At 35.7% G+C, this 23163-nt stretch overlaps 1 protein-coding gene and 1 long non-coding RNA gene across 2 annotated transcripts; one reads left to right on the top strand and one right to left on the bottom strand.

The window, feature by feature from the left end:
• The first annotated feature begins 4911 nt into the window (after nt 1-4911).
• LOC149414018 (uncharacterized) lies at nt 4912-7392 on the top strand. The gene is made up of 3 exons (XR_016304010.1): nt 4912-5119; nt 5971-6120; nt 6266-7392. It is a non-coding gene; the product is annotated as an uncharacterized LOC149414018 (long non-coding RNA).
• Nucleotides 7393-17147: 9755 nt separating this feature from the next.
• LOC149414017 (uncharacterized) lies at nt 17148-18217 on the bottom strand. Its single transcript, XM_089644089.1, has 2 exons — nt 17846-18217; nt 17148-17213 (listed from the first exon to the last, which is right to left on the bottom strand). Exons 1-2 carry the CDS (start codon nt 18215-18217, stop codon nt 17148-17150), a joined length of 438 nt encoding a protein of 145 aa, XP_089500215.1.
• Between the last annotated feature and the right edge of the window lie 4946 nt (nt 18218-23163).

Below are 23163 nucleotides of genomic sequence, written 5' to 3'. Positions count from 1 at the left end.
ATTATTATATTCAACGAGCGATGGGGGATGTTGATGTTATTAATTGAAAATCAATCTAAAATACACAAATAGCCAGGTAAGGTGCCTCCTAATTTACAAAAACCAAAATGGACTTATACACACAAACACAACATTTAAACAAACGTCACAAGTACACGAACATTATACTAGGCAACATAACAAATACTGTAAGGACTGAAAGTGGCAAAAGAGGCATTGGCCACGAGTGTGTACAAATATAAAATCTCCTTCCAGATAACTTTAAAACGGAGAGTATAAATGTATTTTAAAAAAACTTTTTAATCTTAAGTTATCAGAACAAAATTAGAAACCTACTTATTTTATGTTGTATGTACTTATTTAAGTTAAAAAAGTGAAATGTAAAATTTCTTTTTAAATATTTTTTTTAAATAGAGAGATTTTTCAAAGTCACGACAGTTTGTTTTCAGCGGTTTGTTCGTCATAATTTCATGAATTGAGCACAGACTTCATTAAAACAAAATATATTTAAAATTAGTATCCTCGCACACAGCACCATGCTAATTAAAGTAATTTACCAAAATTTCAACTCTTATATTGAACCCGCGTCAAACATTTGACGTTTTGAAAGTTCCACGATGACATTAGACAACAAAGATCCACTCATGTAGACTGTAGTTTAGTTTTACAAAGAAATTTAAATCATCCGTCCCATGGCCCTGTATATCAGTTCATTTTAAGCTCGGCTTGGTTGGAATGTCGAGGTTAGCGCGGCTTGGAACATAAGGATGATGTAACATAGGGATGATGTCTAAGGAACTGAAAAGAAAAATAAATTACAATAACGAGATACACGGACACGGGACGAGAAATTATAAGCAAATTAGATTGTCAACAAGAAAAAAAACAAGCACCCAAAAATCTCTGATGTACCAGGCCGTTCAACTCTATAACAAAATCCCGAAGGAAATTGCTGTGATAGAAAATATTAATAAGTTCAAAAATGAATTAAGAAAATATGTCTATATCAATTATTAATGTTTCTTTTTTTGTGACTTTATTGAAATATTTAAAGAAAGATTATGTTTGCCAAACAATGTACATGTTTATATGTTTATAAAACTATTAGCACACACGAAGATGTGAGCTAACTTAAGATTAATAAATAAATAAATAATCCCACAAATGTAAATTGAAATAACAAAACTAGTATAACAGCCTTCCAGTATCGATAACTTATTTACAACAGAGATACACAAAATATAACACACGCTGTAATACCAAAAACAATTTCTTACGGATCAATTTGCATGATGTGTATCTTAAAACGACTACAAACAAGAAACTTTCGTTCACCAATTGCCGTAAACTAATAATACTGGTAAAGTTATGCTATCAAAAATATTTGATTTCTGTTGTCCATATGTCTACGTAAAATTTATCACGTCATGTATATTTTTAGACAGGTGAACTTTTACAAAATGTGTAATAATCTTTATCCATTGTTATAATTTACGTGTAATCTATCTCATGTTACTTTTATGCTATATTAATTCTGTTTCCATATATTGTAGATAGTCGATGTGTTAAAAAATAAAATAGAATTCTATGATTTTGAACAAAGTAATTGATTTATTTCATTATGTTAAAAAGGTATGATCTGTACTGAATAGGTATGAAAACGCTTGAAAGCACGGCGTGTGTGAAATGACAGTGTGGAGACTGAATGTGGAGAAATGTTGACGGCGGAGGCATTATACATAAATAGTTATATCGTAATCGAATTATTATGAAAAAAAAAAATCTTATGTACTTATATATTGTTTGCAAGGTAAGTTTGTAGAACTTCATTTTAATTTAAAAATTTACATTTATATAAACGAATTTATAATCAACTTTATGTTAACTTACTACGTTTTCCCACAATAGTCGATTGTGTTTTAAATTAGCAAACCGACCCATCCCTTCAAATGACAGTTGTTTTTGAAATCCTGTAGGCCATCGTTGCATTCTACAATAATTTACGTTAATTGCGAGTTGTTATTTTGAAATCAGTTTTATTATATTTCGAACTCAATTAAACAATAAGATGTAATATGTTTTATGTATTATTGAATATTAGGTGAAATTTTAGAGATTATTTCGAGACGGGTTCAAAATTTTTAAAAAATTATTGAATTTTACAAGAAATTAACAAAAGTTATATAAATTCATTATATAAATGCCTCAGGAATATGTGAATCGTAAAGTTTTTCAGAAATGCACTATAAATACTTATGAAAACGGATTTAAAAATATCGTATACTAGTGACTAAATATTTTTATGTGGAAAAAAGTGACTCTTTAATACGTAATAAAAAAAATAAAATGAATCGACGAGATGAAAAGCGAAGTGAGAGTATCGTTGCAAATTTTCTTATCAAAAGGAATGGAATTTTTCATTCAAAATAAGCAGAAAAAATACAGAATTCGTCATAGATAAGCACAATCATGTTTTGAAAATTATCTTAATTCTTCTTTTCGTTTTTCATTTTTCTTGTTACTTTTGGGTTTTTTGTCTCAGATTAATTAGTTTCCACTGACAAAGTGTACTCTTGAGAAAACGATAACTGACGGTTAATTTTCGTAGGACAATGCTTTGTCAGTTGAACTTTGCCCCCAGGTCATATTTTGATATTTTTGTGCTTCAAGGACGTTTTTATTTTTAAAATAGTTTTTTGGGCCTAAGAATGAATGGCTGACCGCAATGGTATTGTCTATGGTCGCACCTTTTTAAAATGGGCTTAAATTTCTCTACCTTGACTATCATCACTGCTCCGTCGGCTATATCTGTGGTTAAGTACAGTGCAAACTTTTTCCATACAAAAAGCCCGACGATATCGATCTAATGAGTGGTTTATTTTTGTCTTCGTGCATCTTGCATAGTAACACAATACCATTGTTGTTCCGTTTTTTCTGAAGTAGCGTTTTATTTTGCATTATATTTGTGTTCCATTTATACAGTTTTGTAACACTTCAGTGAACATCACATTTCTTTTCCGAAGTTAATCACATTCTTGCACTTCTAATTTTCTAGTGACGTTTCTTCAACACATTCGAACTGTTGCCTTGTACTTGTGTAAGTAGGTTCATGTTATATTGATAAGTAAAACCCGAGCAACTTAATTGGTGCATGTTTTTTATAAGAATATATCAGTTTTACATCTTTCGCTTTATAATATATTGAGCTACCTAACACCAACCAGGTTTACTCGCGACAGACGGTACATGGGGTTGTTTATACTGAGTGGAAAAATTAAAATTATTCTAATTAATCAATACTATTAGGTGTTACATTACATATTTTGTCTTGTGTTTACTCATTGTCAGTAATAGACATCACCTAATTCGTTTTACTTTGCACCGTGAAATTGAAACCAATACCAAACATTTTGCTTTATACCAAATCTGGTCGCAAAGCACGGCTAAAGCCATTCAAAGAAACCTCTCTAATCTGTATGGGGATTTAGGGTGATACTGATAGTATCTAGCACTCAGATAACATTGAAGCAACTTGTTCGACTCTTGCAAAACTATACCTTATTAAATATGGCAGTTCTACACTATAATAACTCATAAACATCGGTTATATTAATCCAGTCAAGTATATTGACTGCCAGTTATGTTTGTAAAATAAACGCCGCTTTTAGTTCTCTGAATGGTCTCACTTCTGTTGTGTTATTGGTGAAAGCGGATACAAAAAATTTATAAAAAATCATATTTTTTTGCGTTAATGATTTTAAAAATGAATCGAGTTTAAATTTAAATCATATTGAGAACTGTATTCATTAAATATCTTTATTTTGATTTTGTTTCATTTGATGTAAGACTTATGTACTAAGCGCAATAAACTAACTAAAGTATGTATATAAAGTATTCCTTTACTAAAGTATGGAACTCTCCCAACATTTTTATTTTTGTGTTGTGGACCCAAATACTTCTTCTCACCATTTTATTTTTCTTTTTACCAGAATATTGATTAAATATTAATACTCGTAGTAAATCATCTTCAAATTCACTTTCAGAAAAAATGGCAAAGCTATCGTCTGCTGAGAAGAGAATCACATAAACATAACCTAAAAAGTAAATGTCAAATTAACTGACGCGCATGCGCACCACCAGAGTCAGAGACCCCTTGTTACGTGGTCACAAGCGACGCATATTATGTACGTGGGCCCGTGGAAATACCGACAAGAACGTTGCGTTGCGTGGCGCGGGCTAAGTGTGATTCTACCTTTACTGCTGATGTCATAATACTTGTCTATGACTTCATTATTGTCTTTGTAAAACTAACCTAATTTGTTGACTCATCCTTTTGTCATCGCCAGTCGTATCACCCGGTTTTTACTCTCTAATTCTACACTTTATCCCTTACACTGTTTGACCCACGAAGTTTAATTTATATTCCCATACTTGTGATATTTATAAGTGAGTTCTAATGCTTTTAATAATTACGCTAATCAATTCGGAAGTGGCCCTTCTCGGTACACCTAAGTTAGAAAATCTATTGGCGTTTTGTTTGCGTAGCGTTGAAACTGTCAATTAGACGTCTGCTTATTTTAATAAAGTGTTTTGAAAATATTTTAATTATCATTACAAATCTTTTATTAAAAGCGGATTAGCGGACTTAACCAAAGGTTTACCAGCTTAACTTTACTTATTGTTATATTAACTTATCGGACGATTAATGACGAATCAGTCAACAGATTTCAAATGTCAACTTCAAGTTCAAGATTTTCACAATATGTATATCCCTATTTCCAAATATGAGTTTCGCATAAGTTATCATTGTTTTGACAGAATATTTCAACCAAAAAATATTTAGCTCATTCAAAAGAGGGTTCCTTTACAACTATGTTCTGTTTCAGGTATATATATATATATATATATATATATATATATTAGTTTGGGCTTGTACCAATTTCCAAACCCTACCACAGCAGTGCCATGGATCTAGAAAACCAAGGAACTGTTTCCGTCAAGACGGAACCAGGGCACCAGGAAGGAGGCGGATGTGTAATGCCGAACACGTTTATGGATTTCGACCTCCCAATTGTAAAGAAGGAATGTTTACAATATGCGGAAAATACTCAGACAGCCAGTTAGTTGCATTACTTACGTAAAATAAATTATATATTATTAATCCAAGTCCATTTTGGATTGCCATGGCTACAGAACATAATATGCTTGTTCACGCGGTCCTCTTTTGCCACAGTCATTTTAATTTTTATCATGATATATATCTTTACCAGAACAGCCAAACTACAACATTAGTCAAAGTTAGTATTTTTTATTCAGTTTTTGTGAATTCCCCAAATGAGTCCTAACTGCTCTGAACCTCTTGGTTTAATTGGTGTATGTTGTGAGGCTGGTAGAAAGGAGGGGATGAAGATGGGGAGGTGATAGGTGTGAAGTCCTTGCTATTCAGATGGTGTCATTTCAATCAATTGTGAATTGTTTATATTACACCAAGGCGATACCGAGAGAATCTCCCACGCTGGAACGCGCTACAAGAATAAGTTGTGAGATATCATGAAGCAAACAAATAAAATTTGCTTGCGTACGCTGGAATTTTATCCCGGGACCTCCAGATTACTAGTCGAGAGCCATACCCTACAATCACAGAAGCCGATAATGCTCACAATAAGTGCTTGATTCATCAAGTTTTCCACTTTATACTCATAAGTTAAAAATACATATTGATGGAAGAAAACATCATTTCGTTGACTTAAAATGACTCCACACTGAAGGTGCTTACGAACAAATACCTTTTCCTTCCTGAAGCGGACATCCGGGTCATTCTTATTAATTTTCTTCAATTAACCTTGAACTCTCTTCTCCTAATTCTCACTTCTGCAGGGTAAATCAACGATTTTTTATATCGAAAATATTTTATTTAAAAAAAAAATTGTTTAACATCAATTGTCAATTTACGTATACGTTATTTTTAAGCTTACATTAATGTGGAGACTATAACGGTCAAGGCGGAATTCGGATGCCGAGAAGATAATGATGAGGGATTCCCTTGTATGGAAATTGACACAGACCTGCCCGATGTAAAAAAGGAACGCTTAGAACGCTTTGAAAGAATTGACCAGTCCGGTAAAAATAATTAATTTTTGTTAATAATTTCTGCCTTCTTATTTTGTTATATATTTTTATCAATTTTCTGTGCTTTCTAATGCTTAGTGTTGATATTAAGTCGTTTTGAGCCTTTATAATCGTATTTCTTTATCTTTTTCTACAGATCTGAAGACGCATCCTGTGGAAAAACAATTATTTTGTCCTCATTGTACGTATTCCAATTCTCATAAGTCAAATTTCAAAAGGCACTTACGCATCCATATTGGAAAAAAACATTTGTCATGTTCTGTGTGCAGCAATTTATATTCTCGAAAGGGCAATCTGATGAGACACATGCTGACTCACAGTAAAGAAAAACTTTTTTCATGTGCCGAGTGCAACTATTCATGTTCTAAAAAAAGATATTTGACGAGTCACATGAAGACTCACAGTGGAGAAAAACCTTTTCTTTGTTCTGAGTGCAATTATTCATGTTCTCAAAGGGGCAATCTGACGATTCACATGCTGACTCACAGTGGAAAAAAACCTTTTTCATGTTCCGAATGCAAATATTCAAGTTCTCGAAGAAGATTACTGACTAACCACATGCTGACGCACAGTGGTGAAAAACCTTTTTCATGTTCTGAGTGCAATTATTCATGTTATCAAAGGGGCTCTCTGACGAGCCACATGCTGACTCACAGTGAGGAAAAACCTTTTTCATGTTCCAAATGCAAATATTCAAGTTCTCGTAGAAGATTACTTACCAGACACATGCTGACTCACAGTGGTGAAAAACCTTTTTCATGTTCTGAGTGCAACTATTCATGTTCTCTAAGGGGCTCTTTGACGCGCCACGAGCTGACTCACAGCGGAGAAAAACCCTTTTCATGTTCTGAGTGCAATTACTCATTTTCTCTAAAGAGCAATCTGAAGTGCCACATGCTGACTCACAGTGGAGAAAAACCTTTTTCATGTGCCGAGTGCAACTATTCATGCTTTCAAAAAGGCTCTCTGACACGCCACGTGCTGACTCACAGTGGAGAAAAACCTTTTTCATGTTCTGAGTGCAACTATTCATTTTCTCAAAGGGGCAATCTGACGATTCACATGCTGACTCACAGTGGAGAAAAACCTTTTTCATGTTCCGAATGCAAATATTCAAGTTCTCGAAGAAGATTACTGACCAACCACATGCTGACTCACAGTGGTGAAAAACCTTTTTCATGTTCTGAGTGAAATTATTCATGTTACCAAACGGGCTCTCTGACGTACCACATGCTGACTCACTAACTTTTCTCTGAAGGGAAATCTGATAAAACACATGCTGACTCAAAGTGAAAGAAAACCTTTGTCACGTTACGAGTGAAACTAATAATTAACTTTTCTAAGGAGCCACATGCTGAATTTAAATATTCAACTACATTGCTTTTAATCAACTTCTCTATGAAATGCAAGCTTATGGTACACACGAAAAATTTATAATCGTTAGTGAAGTTAAGGTTAAAAAGCTTTGTTTAATTTTATATAGTTTTTGAAACAGGTCTGACTCACACAGGTCGTGCATCTGTGAACGTTCAAAGTATATCTCAAAAAGAAAAAAATGGTAATGCGTCCAACGAGAACGAAACGATGGATGTGTTGAAGAACGATAATTCCGGCCAATTAGCCGCGTTTAATTAAAATTGAACTAAATGACCTACATTTCGCAAAAAAGATTCTTTATATTTAGTACAAGCTATCCTGGTTTAATAACCTGGTTTAGAACAAAATTAAACTTTACTACTTCGCAAGCAATTAGCTGTCTTTTGGAGTGAACTCGAGACGGGGATATTGAACGATGTAAATGATCTCACAAACAAATATATACATTCATTATCAAAGTCTTGCTAACGATAGCGGATGCACTGTAACCGATGGTACTGAAAACTGAAACTTACCAATTATTCTCGCTTTCATTTTTTATTTATAATCGTTTTTTAAAAAAATCCTCTGAAAGTAAAGCAAAATGGGCGAATGATAATTTAAAAAAATTATGTGACGCTTGGAACCCTTTATTATTTATGTACCTTCGAACCACTTGAGTTTTTCCAAATATTATTGTGACAATAATAATACTCCATCGGTGTTCGAAATTATACAAAAAACTCTAATTATTAATCAATTTATAACATTATTCCTCGTACCTACCTTCCTTTATTTGCAACTCCTATGATAGCCTGCTATTAATAATAAATTAATGTAATATTTTTTAAATGTACATATTTCAACTCGATTGTATAAACATTATAACTAACACTGTAAAATAGAAGTAGGCCGAGTGGCCCAGTTGTAGCATTGTGAACCATGTCATTTTACTATCTTCATTATTAGTTCTAATTTTCTTAGTAAATATAATTTTTTATTTGTTTATTTACATGTATTATTATAATAATCATATTTCCTTAAATCATTATTGATTATCACCACCCTTTTAAACACAAGCACTTGCTTCTATAAAAGAAAAACATTTTAAAAAAATCAAAAGCGGTGTAAACTAATTTTACGAATTATTTTAGTTAGCATAAATGATTATTCTCTGTAAATTGGTTAATTATTACTTAAATAAAATAAAAAAAAACTGCTTGAGACTTATAATATCTTATTGTATGAACCCACAATATTTTATTTTATGTATAAATTTTTAAAATAATAGCGAATGCATCAGTATTAGTCACAATTTTCAATTATTAATGTTAGTAATTCATTTTTTTAACAATCCATAAAGTAACATTATTTTCAAAATTTTATTTATAAATCAAATGTAATAAAAACACTCACAATTTAGCCCAAATTTATCCCCGAAAGATTAACATAAAAGGAAATCAATAACAATCCAAAAAGTTATAAATTGCTGATGATGACTCTTTTAAAATAAAAGCGTATTTTTAATTGATTATTGACGTTAGTAAGAAGCACAATATCCTTGTGCCTCAGGAGTATTTATTTATTATTGGATAATTTGTATAGCGCCGCTTTTGTGAGATATCACCTCAGGGGCGCTTTACAGTTGATGCAGGTATTACAGAAAATATAAATATTACAAAAATAGAGTGAAGTTAAGTTAAGTAAAATGAAGTTAAAGGAACAGGTGACACGAAGATAGAAGATGGAGACTCTGCAGCAAGAATCCCAGGTGGTGAAGAAACTGGTCCAGCTGCTGCAGCGAAAGAGTCCACCGCGTCCACCAACAGTGCCAGCACGAGGTTCGTCATCCGTCCAGGTATGTGTCTGCTGCTAATAAAGCGCTGACACACTATCCTCTCACAGATACCAGACCTTGGCAGCACCGCTGTGACGTTCTACGAAGATAGAAGATGGAGACTCTGCAGCAAGAATCCTAAGTGGTGAAGGAACTGGACCAGCTGCTGCAGTAAGAGAGTCCACCGCGTCCAACAACAGCGTCCAGGTATGTATCTGCTGCTAATAAAGCGCTGACACCTCACATAGATAAGAGACCCTGGCAGCACCGCTGTGACGTTTGGCAAGTCCATCATTTATCTCCATGTAATCCTGTTCCTGGTAATTGTTGAAGTGGTGCATTCTGTCCGCAATAAAAAAAAGCGACGGTTGGGTAATAAATTGCCCTGGGCTTAGTAAAAAACCAGTGTCCAAGCTTGCCCAGTTTCCGAGAATTTTGTTGAAAACATCTGGAGTGTATTTACCGGTCGCCGTTCGTTTCGAAAGTCCGATATTTTTGAGCAAATTTCAGAATATTCACTTTAAAACACTGCACTCAAATCACATATTATAAAGTTCTAATAATTATTAAGTTTATTTTTATTTAAGTTCAAATGTTGATGGATTGATTTTAAAAATAATTTCAAAGGGATGTTGCCTCATTTCCCTTGAAAATATTAAAAAAAACACAAAGCGGTTGGAGGAAGCGTTAGGACGCGTCCTGCTGCCACGAAGGGCGCTACAATAGAGTAGAGTGCTTAGTGAAGTTCAAACACGTCTGACAGCTGATGTTTTGTCAGAGAATCAGTCGAAGGTCTCTTAAAGGTATCGGAAGCTTTTAGATTCGTATCTCAGTTGTCGGAGCACAAATACCTGCCATATGCATATTTCCAACAGATGCAGACGCTACCAAAGATAGTGACCCTACTAAAAAGATTATCCAAGCCATCTGAGCTAGGTGTTCGGGTCAAGGGAATAAAAAATAAGAAATGTATCTCAATAAACACGGCAATTGCAAGCAAACAGTAAAAACAATTAAATGCACCCTGCTTCGACAAATCGAGCACAATTCAGGATCGACTATCGACCCAGCGATTTGCGATACTAAATTTTTTTAGTATACCGCGGGACCGTATGACGAAGAATTTGTAAGGGTCTCAACACTCAGGACATTATTTTTATACCTTCATTTTGCAGAATTAGAACCGACATAAATTCTTCATGTGTGAATTTTTCGTCGATTCCTTTAAAGAGCATGCACGGTGTTTTTTATCAATGTTTTCAATTTGTATTGCTTCAAGTTTTGATTTTGTAATTTCATTTTTGATATTGGCCAAATCATCTGCTTTTTATAAAATAAATTATTAATTCTTTTTGGATGTCTTCCTGATTCTACTTACTCCGATTCCTAGTTTAGATATTTTGACATTCTTTATGATTGTTTCTTTTATGTCTTCAGTGTCATTTTTAGTTTTAATTATAACGAGGAATACTGGAATCTTAGGTGCCGTGTATTTTCCACCTGTGATGTTAGCGTAACTTCTCGTAGTTGTTTTGTTTTCGGGATTTTGATATTTTTCTAATATACTGATATATTTTCTGTCACTGTTGATTATATTTTCTTGATGAAGAAAAGATAAAATGGCGTTATACTTTAGGTAGAAAGTTAGCGAGTTGATCGTCTTATTAAATAAAAAAATAATTGTTTTCGCCGAGGAGCGAACTACGCTTTTTGAGAACTGTGACCGCGATCGTGAAAATGTTCGTATATTAAGTGCTATCAGCATTTAAACTGACAGGTATAGTATTCTGTTAGTTCATTTGCAACAATAACTAGCATTGATCACTGCACAGATCTTAAAATCACTTGAAAAGAGTGTTTCGTGGTCGTTTTAGATTCATGGATATACAAGAGCACAAGTACCTGACTATCCACGACTATACTCCCATGAAGAACTCCCTGCGAATGATGTATATAAATGCGAGAAGTGTACGAAAAAGACGAAATTGGGGAAAAGCGAAAAAATAAGAAGATTCTGTGAATGCATGTTCTTGTTATCTCTGAAACGTGGTTTGATGTTGAAGGGTTATAACGGTACTTTTTAATTTTGCCCGAACGAAGGAGGGGAAGGTGTCGCCATATATGTTCTGGATTCTATGAAGTGCTCTTTCATTGAATATTTATTCAACGAAAATACATTTTTAGGTATTAAAGTTTGTAACAGTGATAGGAAAGCAGTCAACATTTGTGCCATTTATTTAAAACCTAACCCAAACATGTACCATTTCCTTACACATTTTGAAAAAGTACTAGATTCAAATTATGTTTAGCTGACGTAGCGGAGATGATAAACAAAGTAGAGAAACACAAGACCATTAAAAAAGGTGCGACCATAGATAATATTACTGCACTCAGAAATTCATTATTTAGCCCAAAAACAATTTTAAAAATAATAATGTCTTTTAAGCAGAAAAATATATAAATGTTTCCTGGGGACAAGGTTCATCTAACTGCGAAAATGAACTTTAACAGCTTATTTTATAAAGATGAAACTTTGTCAGTGAAACTTGTCAATCTAAGAAAAAAAAATTACATTAAATTTGATTAAATGAAAAAGCAAAGAAAACTGAAGAAAATTGGCAACACATTATTGTGCCACAATACGACACTACGACAAATGAATTCCGATTTTTTTAAATACAATATTAATTTTTCAATATTAATTTAACTTTGAAAGTTTTACTTTGACGTCATTTTATTGTCTATGAAAGTGGGCTGACCATTTAAGTTTTTCAACGGTTAAGTTGTTTGGAAAAAGGCAAATCGAGCGTTACTGAGTAAATCGCTTAGCTGATTGAAGGCTGAGAATGATCGTTCGAAAAGTTGGGAACAACGGGTATTTTAGACTGTTGAATGCTTTTATAGCATGGTATTGAGAGTATCTTTGTCAAAAGCTTGTATTTACCGTCGGAGTTTTAATGGTGTTATTTACAGACTTGGTGGTACTCAATAATAGAACGCGTGTCGAATATAATGTTTATTAACAATTTAGTACGGATTGACTACTTCTATCTGCTGTCGGTTGGGAAAAGAGGGCGAGCAGATGCATCCATCATCTTTTATACCTCGATCTGTCATCTCGCTCTTACACATTCAAAAAGCAGGCGTACCACCTAAAACCTTGCTTACATCCTCCCCTACTAAAATTGAATGTCCCTAGCTACATATAGTATACCCTATTTCTACATATTTCATATTACAATTTTATTTTATATATTTCATTTTTTTTTAAATTAACACAACATTTTTTTTTTTTATAAACTATCATATGCCGCGTTTCTTTCTGTTTCCCTTCCCGTCTCGTCGTCCGTCCACTCCTCCTCCTGGACTGCGAAGTACCCTCATCTTGGACGAAGTCTTCCCTGCCACGGGTTAGACCTGAAACATGGAGGAACACTATTAGAGACACTTCTATTACGTAACATACCTGAGAGATTTACTTCATCCGTCGACAGTTCCATTGTGTCAGACGTACCGAATTCCGGTTTATGCTCCTGCCATGAAACATGTCATTTTTTAATCTGGTCTAAATGTCTTTTCCACACCATATTAGACTTGTTAATTTTTATGAAATATATTTTGCTACCTTTTTTTTCAACAATAACCCCAGGGACCCATAACCTATTACCCTGAGCTCTGAAATCTCTAGTCATCACTTTCTGACCTACATTAAAATCTGACTTATTTCTACCCTTATATTGTCTTTTCTGATTGACTTGACTCTGAATAACCTTTTGCATAACTTCGTGTTGTCGAGTAGAACCTGAACTATTCGTTCCTAACCTTCCTAGGAATCAGAGAGTCGAATACTGTTCTAATTTTCCTTCCCATTAATAATACAGATGGTTCACACCCTGTTGTTGCATGAACGTTATTTCTATAGTCTGTTAAAAAGTTACCTAACTTTTCTTTATACTCTGAAGGAAATCTATTATTTTTACAAATTTTTTTAAGAAAATTTTTACAGGTTTTAACAGCATTCTCAGCTTACCCATTGCTACTCGGGTGGTTAACTGGACTAGTGATATGTTCTATCCCATTTTTCTTACAAAAACTTTCAAAATCCTCAGAACAAAAACACGTACCATTATCACTAACTAAAGTTGCTGGAAAACCAAATTGTGAAAATAATCTATGAAGTACTTCAATATTTTCTTTTGAAGACAGACTGTTCACTTCTAGACACTCGATCCACTTCGAAGAAGAGTCTATCACAATAAAAAAGTTTTTATTATGTAAGCTACCATGATCAATATGCACCCTGAACCATACTTCAGGTTCATAAGGCCATACTGCTAATGAACTCTTTTGTGATTCTGGTTTAATTTCTAAACAATCTCTACAATTTTCCGTTATTTTCTCCAAATCTTGATTAATTTTTGGCCACCAGACAAAACTTTTTGCAATGCCTTTAGTCTTAAAAACCCCTAAATGAGATCTGTGTAACATCTTTAAAACATCTTGTCTTAAAGACTCAGGAATAACAACTCTATGTTGATACAAAATACACCCATTTATCAATGACAACTCTAACCTTTTTTCCCAGAAAACTCTAATAAAATTAACATTTTGTGCCTTTTTTACTGATGCTGGCCAACCCTCGATAAGAAATTGTTTTACTTGACTTAAAATTTCGTCCTTTTCGGTCTCACTTCTTATCACGTCTAAAGACAAATAAAACCCGTTATTTTCAAAATAATTAATGTAATCAGACTCTATATTATCTTCACAGCTAACCTTTTCAATTGGACACCTGCTCAGAAAGTCTGAACAATTATTTTTCGACTTTACGTATTCAATCGTAAAATTGAACGATCCTAACATAACTGCATAACGTTGTAATCTTGACGCTGCAATTTTAGGAATTTCTCTATTCTGACCGAAAATTCTGACCAAAGGCTGGTTATCTACAGCTAAAATAAATTCTCTGCCGTACAAATATTGATAAAACTTCTTAATCCCAAAAATTATAGCTGTTGCTTCAATATCCAAAATCGAATAATTCTTTTCCGCTTTATTTAAAGTTCTGCTGGCGAACCCTATTGGTCTTTCTACGCCGTTTTTAAAGACGTGGATTAACGTTGCTCCGACTCCATTCAAACTCCCATCCGTGACAAGTTTCACAGGAATATTCTCGTCGAAATGCGTTAAAATCCTATCCGAAGTTAATATTTTTTTTATTATCGCAAAACTGTTTTCTTGTTCCGTACCCCATTGAAACTTAACATCTTTTTTAAGTGAATCGTATAATGGTGACAATATGTTTGCCATATTTGGAATAAAATTACGATAATAACTAACCATACCTAACAAACTTCTCAATTTATTTAAATCACTAGGCGCTGATGCGTTTAAAATGGCTTCTTTATTCCGCTGACACGGTTGAATCCCTTGTTCACTTATTTTATAACCTAAAAACTCAATAACTTTTAAATTGAATTCACACTTTTCACTATTCACCGTTAAATTACAACTTTTTAACCTCTCTAAAACGAGACACACGTTTTTTTCTAAGTCGACTTCATCTTCTCCTATCACAATAATATCATCCAAGTAGAACGTCATGTTCCGTAAACCTGATAAACAATTTGCCATTGCTTTAGCAAAAACCGCTGGCGCTGGTGACAACCCAAACACTAACCGTTTATACTGAAATAATCCCAAGTGCGTATTGATTGTTGTGAAACGTCTACACTCCTTTTTCAAAACAAACTAGTTATATGCGGATTTTAGATCAATTTTAGCAAAAACCTTGCCTCCATTCACTTTGGTCAATAATTCCTCAATTCTAGGTAACGGATACTTGTATGGCAGCGTGAACGTCGGGATCACCAGTATGGCAGTGTAAAGTCGGGATCACCAGTATGGCAGGATAAATGTAATTTACGATGGCTGCCGGTATCGTAAATCTGTGTTCAAGGAATTCTGATGATTGAAAGATAAAGGTCTGCGATCTTTGTTGAATTTATTTGCGAGAATGAATTTACAAGTTAAGTGAACGCAGAGACGGTGGTAGTAGAGAGTGGTGGTTTGGTCGAAAGTTGAAACTAGAATGGCAGAGAGTTGCGTTCCCGTCCGCGCTTGGCTCTCCCGGGGCTTCAGACGGCGGAGTAATTATTTAGTGTTATCATATGTGGGACGAGTTAAAGTAGTCCCCATATACCTCCCCACCAGCGTCTCTACGCGATACAATAGTAACATATAGTACATAATAACAACAATGAATATTTTACAATGTCAATCATAATTTATAAAAACACAAGTCCATTTATAATCTAAGGTACATAATGTTGTGATAATATTGCGCTCGGTTAGCGACAGGAAAGTAATAACAATAGTGGCTCCATGTCGCCGTTGCATAGTAGCTGTGGCCGTACGAATTTTTATTCGCCGTAGTAAATAGGTACATAAATGATATACAGGTAAACATAATTGTTGATAAACGGCGAGCGCTAGTCGCAATGTACTTAGCGTAGTAGTGAGCTACCTGTGTATACTATGATTGTTTACGATGATTTAAAATAGCTTGTTATGACAGTTCTATTGTTGTTTTTATTAATGCACTTTTGACGTAGTACATAGTATTGTGAATATTTACATAATAAAGATTTTATTGTAGGATGCTTATATATGCGTATTATTGATAGTAAATTTTATTGTTTTTTTGTTTGTTTTAGTAACAGTAATTTATTAGATTGTCTAACATTTGCGATATGATAGTTACAATTAATTTATGAAATTTATGGATACGTCAATCTAAGGTTTCTGGTTAGTTTTTTTTTGCTAATTACTGTGCCTTATGATATTGCCAAATTATTACTGCGCTTGATATCTGTCCGGGAAGTGAACATATCTTCCGGATCGAGTTGTCATTTTTGTTATTAGAGGCTGTGTGACGGTTCCTCTTGATGGGATTTCTTCTGTGCTTTGAAAGAATGCAGGTTTCAGTCGATCTATTGATGAATAAACGTGTGATGAATGCGGTAAATCCTTGTGGATGAAAAATTTTCCAGCGCTGTGGTTACTAGCGGGAGTGGGTTTCATCTCATTAAACCTTTTTTGTAGGCGTCCGACGTAGGTGTCGGGTTCTTCGCGGTGGGTTTCTTCGCGGTGGGTTGTGGTGAAGAATTCAGATGGTAGTCTAAATGTTCTTCCGTACGTCGCTGTGGGTGCAGTTGTGTGTCGTGGTATTTTTGCTTTCTGGCGAGCGACGCACTGTTTGACGAAGGTTTTGGTTTCCTTTGCCATTTTGGGCCAGACGAATCTCTGACGTATGCTGTTGGAGGTGCCGGAGGCGCTTGGGTGGCATACGTTGTGTACGTTGGCTATTGCTTGTTCTCTCATGTCTCGAGGAACAAAGGGGCTGTTTATCTCTTCTATTCGAGACAACGTATCTGCTACGGTGTTGTGATGACCGGAGATGTGTTTGACGTCAGTGGATCTGCTACGGTGTTGAGATGACCGGAGATATGCTTGACGTTGTTTCTTGCTGAACGCAAACGTAATCGGTTTGCGATCGGTGTAGATCGGTTTTCCATACCAGTGTGGCAGCGTTGAAATGCCAGATGAGGGTCCTTGCAGCGAAACTCCTCTAATCTGCAATCCTGTTGACTGGTCCGTTAGGGTTCTTTTCTTCAAGTTGACGCTTAAGTTGAAGAAGTGTAAGAAATCTGCTCCTAAAATGGCTTTCGAGACGTCTGCGATGATGAACTTCCACTTCATATCGCGGCGGAGGCCAAATTGGAGATTTATGGTTTTTGTACCGTATGTTTTTATATGTTTCCCACTAGCACTGTATAATGTGGTGGGGCATGTATCTGTTGTGACCGTATTGGTCGTGTTCCAGCTTGATCTTGGGAGAACAGATACGTCAGCACCAGTGTCAATTAAAAATTTCTGTCGCGTCACGAGTTCGTGAATGAAGAGACGACAAGTTTTTTGAGGAAAATCGCACGTCTCTACTGCGGGTTTTCTATTGTCGTTTCTTGACTTATTATTAATAAAAGTACATGGTTTGATGCAATTATGTGATTTGTTACCGAATTTTGCATGGTAACTGCAGTAGCCGAGTGTCGTGTTATTGGTGTTTAATTGGCTACCGCGTGACCTGGAACGAGGTCGGTGCGCGGAATTTGGGTATGATGTCGATGGATGACGCCATTCGCGGCGGGTGCTGGGATTTCGGTTTTCGAAATTAATGTTTGCCTGTCCATGATCATCTCTCCGAGTTGTTTTAAGTCGACTGACTTCTAGAGTGAGTGCCGAAATTTGTTCTTGTAAATTTTTTAATATAGCACTGATGTTTGGATTCGAGTTCGGGATGCCATTATGATGATTATTGCCCATAGTTTCACATTCAGATTTTTGATAAACTTCCGAGATTTTATCTGCTGCAGATGCTAGTTGTAACAGATTGTCGTCGGGTAGTGCGGTAAGAATGGCCTGAATGTGTTGCGGGAGTCTTTGTAGCCAAAGTACGCGTACGATTGGGCTCTCCGATAGCCCGGGACCAGCGAGTTCATGGATGAGTCGAAGCAGTCCAGAAGGCTTCCTGTCCTCGAGCTGAAGTCCGGTTAGAAGACGAGTGAGTCGCTTTTCCTCCGAATCTTGTAACCTCTCGATGAGTGCTGATTTGAGATGAGTGTACTTGTCTGCTGCAGGAGGATTGATGACGATGTCGCTTACGGTCCTGAGGGTCTCCATATCCAAAGCGGCAACAATAATGTTGTACTTGGTGAGGTCATCCTTTAGTCTTGAGTTAGAAAATTGGCTTTCAGCTTGTGCGAACCAAAGTGCAATGTTGTCGCGCCAGCACGCGGGTAGTTTAACCGAGACAGAGTTTATTGTTGTGTCCATTGTGGAATTATTACCGTGGATTTCGTTCGTTTTCTGGTTATTCTCGAATGACATATTGTTTTGATAATACGGCAAGCAATAGGCAGTATAAAATAGGCAGATGTATGTGTAAAAATAGCAAGGAAACAAAAGCAATGACGACAGTAAATTTAGGTTTTGAAAAAAAAATTTAAAAATTCAAAAATGTTAGATTGATGATATCCGAAAATTTCAAAAATCCCTTAATCTAGAGTGCATACAATGTAAATAATGTGGATGTACTGTGACGAGTTCAACTTGTCTGGTCACTTAATTTAATAAACATGTAACAATATTGTACACTTGCAAAAATTTTTTTTTTTTTTTAAAAGTTATTTTATAATGTTCGTATTCGGAAATTTAACTGTAAAATCACTGTATGTAGGATTAATTATGGTTCGTTACTTGGTGTTGATTACTGGGCATTGATTTGTCATGGATGTTACGAGGTCCGGAACTGAAGTTCTGCCTGCGTAGTAAATCCGGTAGATCCTTGATCTGCGATGAAATTGATGTTGGTCTGCAGAGATTGTTGCGTTCTGCGGTGAATTTGATGCTTGGTCTGCAGCTGCTGGTGCGGTGTTTCACTGAAATTGAGATTTTTTGGCACTATACTATTCGAATATACGAGTTTTTTTGGTTCAGATTAGTGTGTATATTTGATATACTTAAGTTTCAGAATTGGTGGGACAATAATGTTTTTTTTTTAAATGTGCTTTATAATTCGACAATCAGACTCTAATAAATATACTGGACTTGAAAATGTTGAAAATGAGATTGTAAGTAATGAGATTGGAAGTTACTTACTCGATTGTCCAGGATTCCAGCTTCAACGATCGACCTACCGTGTCCACTAAATATTATTATCACCAGAAATGTCGAGGGTCACCAGTATGGCAGCGTGAACGTCGGGATCACCAGTATGGCAGTGTAAAGTCGGGATCACCAGTATGGCAGGATAAATGTTATTTACGATGGCTGCCGGTATCGTAAATCTGTGTTCAAGGAATTCTGATGATTGAAAGATAAAGGTCTGCGATCTTTGTTGAATTTATTTGCGAGAATGAATTTACAAGTTAAGTGAACGCAGAGACGGTGGTAGTAGAGAGTGGTGGTTTGGTCGAAAGTTGAAACTAGAATGGCAGAGAGTTGCGTTCCCGTCCGCGCTTGGCTCTCCCGGGGCTTCAGACGGCGGAGTAATTATTTAGTGTTATCATATGTGGGACGAGTTAAAGTAGTCCCCATACTTGTCAATTAATAACTGATTATTTACTGTAGATTTATAATCACCACATAATCTAATGCTACCATTTTTCTTGATCACCGGCACGATCGGACTCGCGAAATCACTATATTGAACTTGCTCTATAATACCGTTTGAAAGTAAATTATTTAATTCGCTTTCAACTTTTTCCTTCAAAGCGAACGGCATTATTCTGTGATTACGAAATATCGGAGTGGCAGAATCTTTTAACGTTAAATTCACTTCGTACTTGTTAAACTTTCCTAATTTATCCGTAAAAACTTCTGGAAATTTTTTTACTAATCGCTCCTTTAATGTATTTTGTTTTACATAATTAACGATCCCAGTTATTCCCACGTTAAAGAGATTCATGAAATCACGTCCTAAAATAGAGAGAGACGAGCTACTGACAACAATAATTTTGAGTCGGTGGCTTAAACCGTTAAACTCTAGTATCGGTGTGAAAGTACCTACCACACCAATGAGCGTATTGTCAAAACTCCGTAAGCTCACGTTTTCGTGCATTAACTCAATACTGCTGAATTTATTGAAATAACACTCTTCGGGAATTACGCTACAAGATGCTCCAGAATCGACCATGAATTTATTATTTATTCCATTGAGTGAAACTTCTATATAATATGGCTCAATACTTAGTACATCACCAACCATTCCATCCGATAACAAAGTATTCACGTTTTTACGTGTTGTTACATGTTTACATTGCTTTGCTAAATGACCCTTAGTACCACAAATTTTACATACATAATTTTTGAATCTACATTCTACCGCCGTGTGGTTATGATATCCACAAACCGTACAATTACGTTTTGTAACTTGATGAGACGGTGAACGTGCCCGATTATAGCTACCGTTTCGCTTGAAACTATATCCTTCTCTGTTTTTCACATGCGTATTAGGTGAAACACGACCTCCGCTGTCTTTTACATTAGCTAAAACTCTGTTAACAGCTGATTGAAATTGAGTTGAAGCTACCAGTTCAATACACTCTGCTACTTGCACACATTTTTCGAAAGTATATGACTCACTATCGAGAAATAATTTTTCTCTAATCTTACCGGGTTTACAACCTAATACAAAGAAATCCCTTAATTTCTCTGATAAACTATTCCCGAATTTGCAATTGCTAGCAAGAGATTTTAAACGAACAGCAAAATCGCGAACTGATTCGTCATTCCTTTGTTTAGCTGAATAGAACTGTGATCTTTCTTCAAAAAAACATTTTGTCGTACAACAATATTCGTTGAGCTTAGATATCAAATCTTTTAAATCAACCTCTGTTACTTTTTTTGGAATGCACAAATTTACCAGTAGAGAAAAACAATCATCTTGCAAAACATTTAGGAAAATAGCTCTTTTTTTAACATCCGATGCGTACTTTTCATCATTCACAAGGAGGTACTGCTCGAGACGGACCTTGAAGTTCTCCCAGTTACCGTCACGCAAACTGAAGGACCCCAATCCTGACTCCATGCTTCCTCTGCCCAGAAGGTACCCACAAGACAAGAAAAGAAAAACAGAAAAAAACTTCCCAATGAGATTTCTCCGCTCTCCAATCTGCTCCCTGGACCCTCTCAGGAAACCGCTCCTTGACCCTTGTTGGCTGGATGGCTCTTCCCAGACCGCTCCTAAGACCTGGTGACACCGATCCTTGACCCTCGGTGCTGCTGATGGCTGCCCCAGACCACTCTTGTGGCCCGGACCCCTCCGATCCTTTGACCCTCGGAGATGCTGCCGCTTGACGCCCTGGACACTCCCGTGCTTCCCCCTTCCGAGAAGCTGGCTGGATCCAGTGGCTTCTTCTTCTTCACTCCTTTCAGTGAAGAACAATAATTTCGGTCCGGCCTTTTTTACCGACCCGAACAATATGTTGCAATCCGAGCTTATTCCGACAATATCGCGTATTTTTTTTCTTGTGCGAAATCTCGCGCGTCGATTCTTTTAATCGATGTTTTTACGATTTCCGTAGGCTGCGCCACTGTTATTTACAGACTTGGTGGTACTCAATAATAGAACGCGTGTCGAATATAATGTTTATTAACAATTTAGTACGGATTGACTACTTCTATCTTCTGAGCTGTCGGTTGGGAAAAGAGGGCGAGCAGATGCATCCGTCATCTTTTATACCTCGATCTGTCATCTCGCTCTTACACATTCAAAAAGCAGGCGTACCACCTAAAACCTTTCTTACAGTTTTCTTGGTAAACTTGTCTAACTGGTCTTTTAGTGATATTTTGTGTACTTACAAATTTGTGGTTTTGGTCAAAAATGTAGTTTAATGGTGTTTTTTTCCGTGTGGCAACTGAATTTCTCCTACTGGTCCTGCACTTAAGTCTGGAAAAAAAATATGCTAGTTCTTGAAGGAATGGAAGTGAAGATTGATATATATATATATTAGTCGAACAATACTATTCACTCGGAGGGCATCACTATATGTGCTGTACGATCCTGGTGGAACACGGATACTGCCTTTTAAGGTGTAGTCATGATCTCGGAGGGCATCACTATATGTGCTGTACGATCCTGGTGGAACACGGATACTGCCTTTTAAGGTGTAGTCATGATTTCGGAGGGCATCACTATATGTGCTGTACGATCCTGGTGGAACACGGATACTGCCTTTTAAGGTGTAGTCATGATCTCGGAGGGCATCACTATATGTGCTGTACGATCCTGGTGGAATACGGATACTGCCTAAAAATGAAATTTAATTCAATTCTCATAAGAAGTTAAGTTTAAAACTCCTTGGGCAATTTTCGGAGATATTCTTCAGACTCAAAAACCGCGATTTTATCTGAAACAAAACGTAATTCGAAAATATTTTCCACGAAATTTGTATTTTGACAGTTCTCCTAAGAGCCAATACATTGCAGAATGAGAGGTTTAGATAAACCAAAATAAAACATTTGTCTGTATCTAATATCTCCCAAAATTATCTAAGGAGTTATTTATAGATGAACGCTTAAAACGATATTAAAAATAAAATAGTTTCAAACCTGTATTTTGGTCATCATCACTGGACTGACGTTCTCTGGGTAAATCAGCATATTTTAGAGTGAGCGAAATACAAAATAAATTGGCATCGGTGACGTCACAAACATAGATTTTTACCGTATCTACGGTTTGGGTTTCGGTTTAGAAGCGGAGTTATTCGCCCCGCCGAAAAACCGCCACCAAAATACTTCTGTCAGCCAAACAGCTGTTCATCAGTGTCACCAGATATTAGGCGTCCACATTAAATATTAAAAATAACGGGGTACTTGATTTATACCGTAACAACTTTTCTTTATCTTACTCATTATGCTTATATTAGCCTTGCATTCTTTTCTGATCTCCACATTTCTCACACGATCATACATTGTCTTACGACACAAACTCCTTTTCTTGCAGATAGTTTCCATTATAATAGAAATAATTTATTAGGACCGGTACTAAATCGTAAACAAATGGCAACACCTTCAACATAACCATAGATCGCATTCATGAAAGCATCTGTCACTGTAATTTGCAAGATTGATCACATTTAGTATCGGTAAGTTCTAATGCCGATATATTCCTCCCGAGTATTTTGTATGGTCAAATATACAACTTCACTATGTCTTATGCCTCCTAATTTAACTTTGTCCACAAAAATATTTTGTCACGGGCAATGGCGTATCGAATA

The sequence above is a fragment of the Hesperophylax consimilis genome, chromosome 20 (assembly GCF_061612785.1).
Source record: "Hesperophylax consimilis isolate HC1 chromosome 20, BYU_Hcon_1.0, whole genome shotgun sequence".
Classification (NCBI taxonomy): Eukaryota; Metazoa; Arthropoda; class Insecta; order Trichoptera; family Limnephilidae; genus Hesperophylax; species Hesperophylax consimilis.
This window is presented reverse-complemented; position numbering and strand designations above follow the sequence as displayed.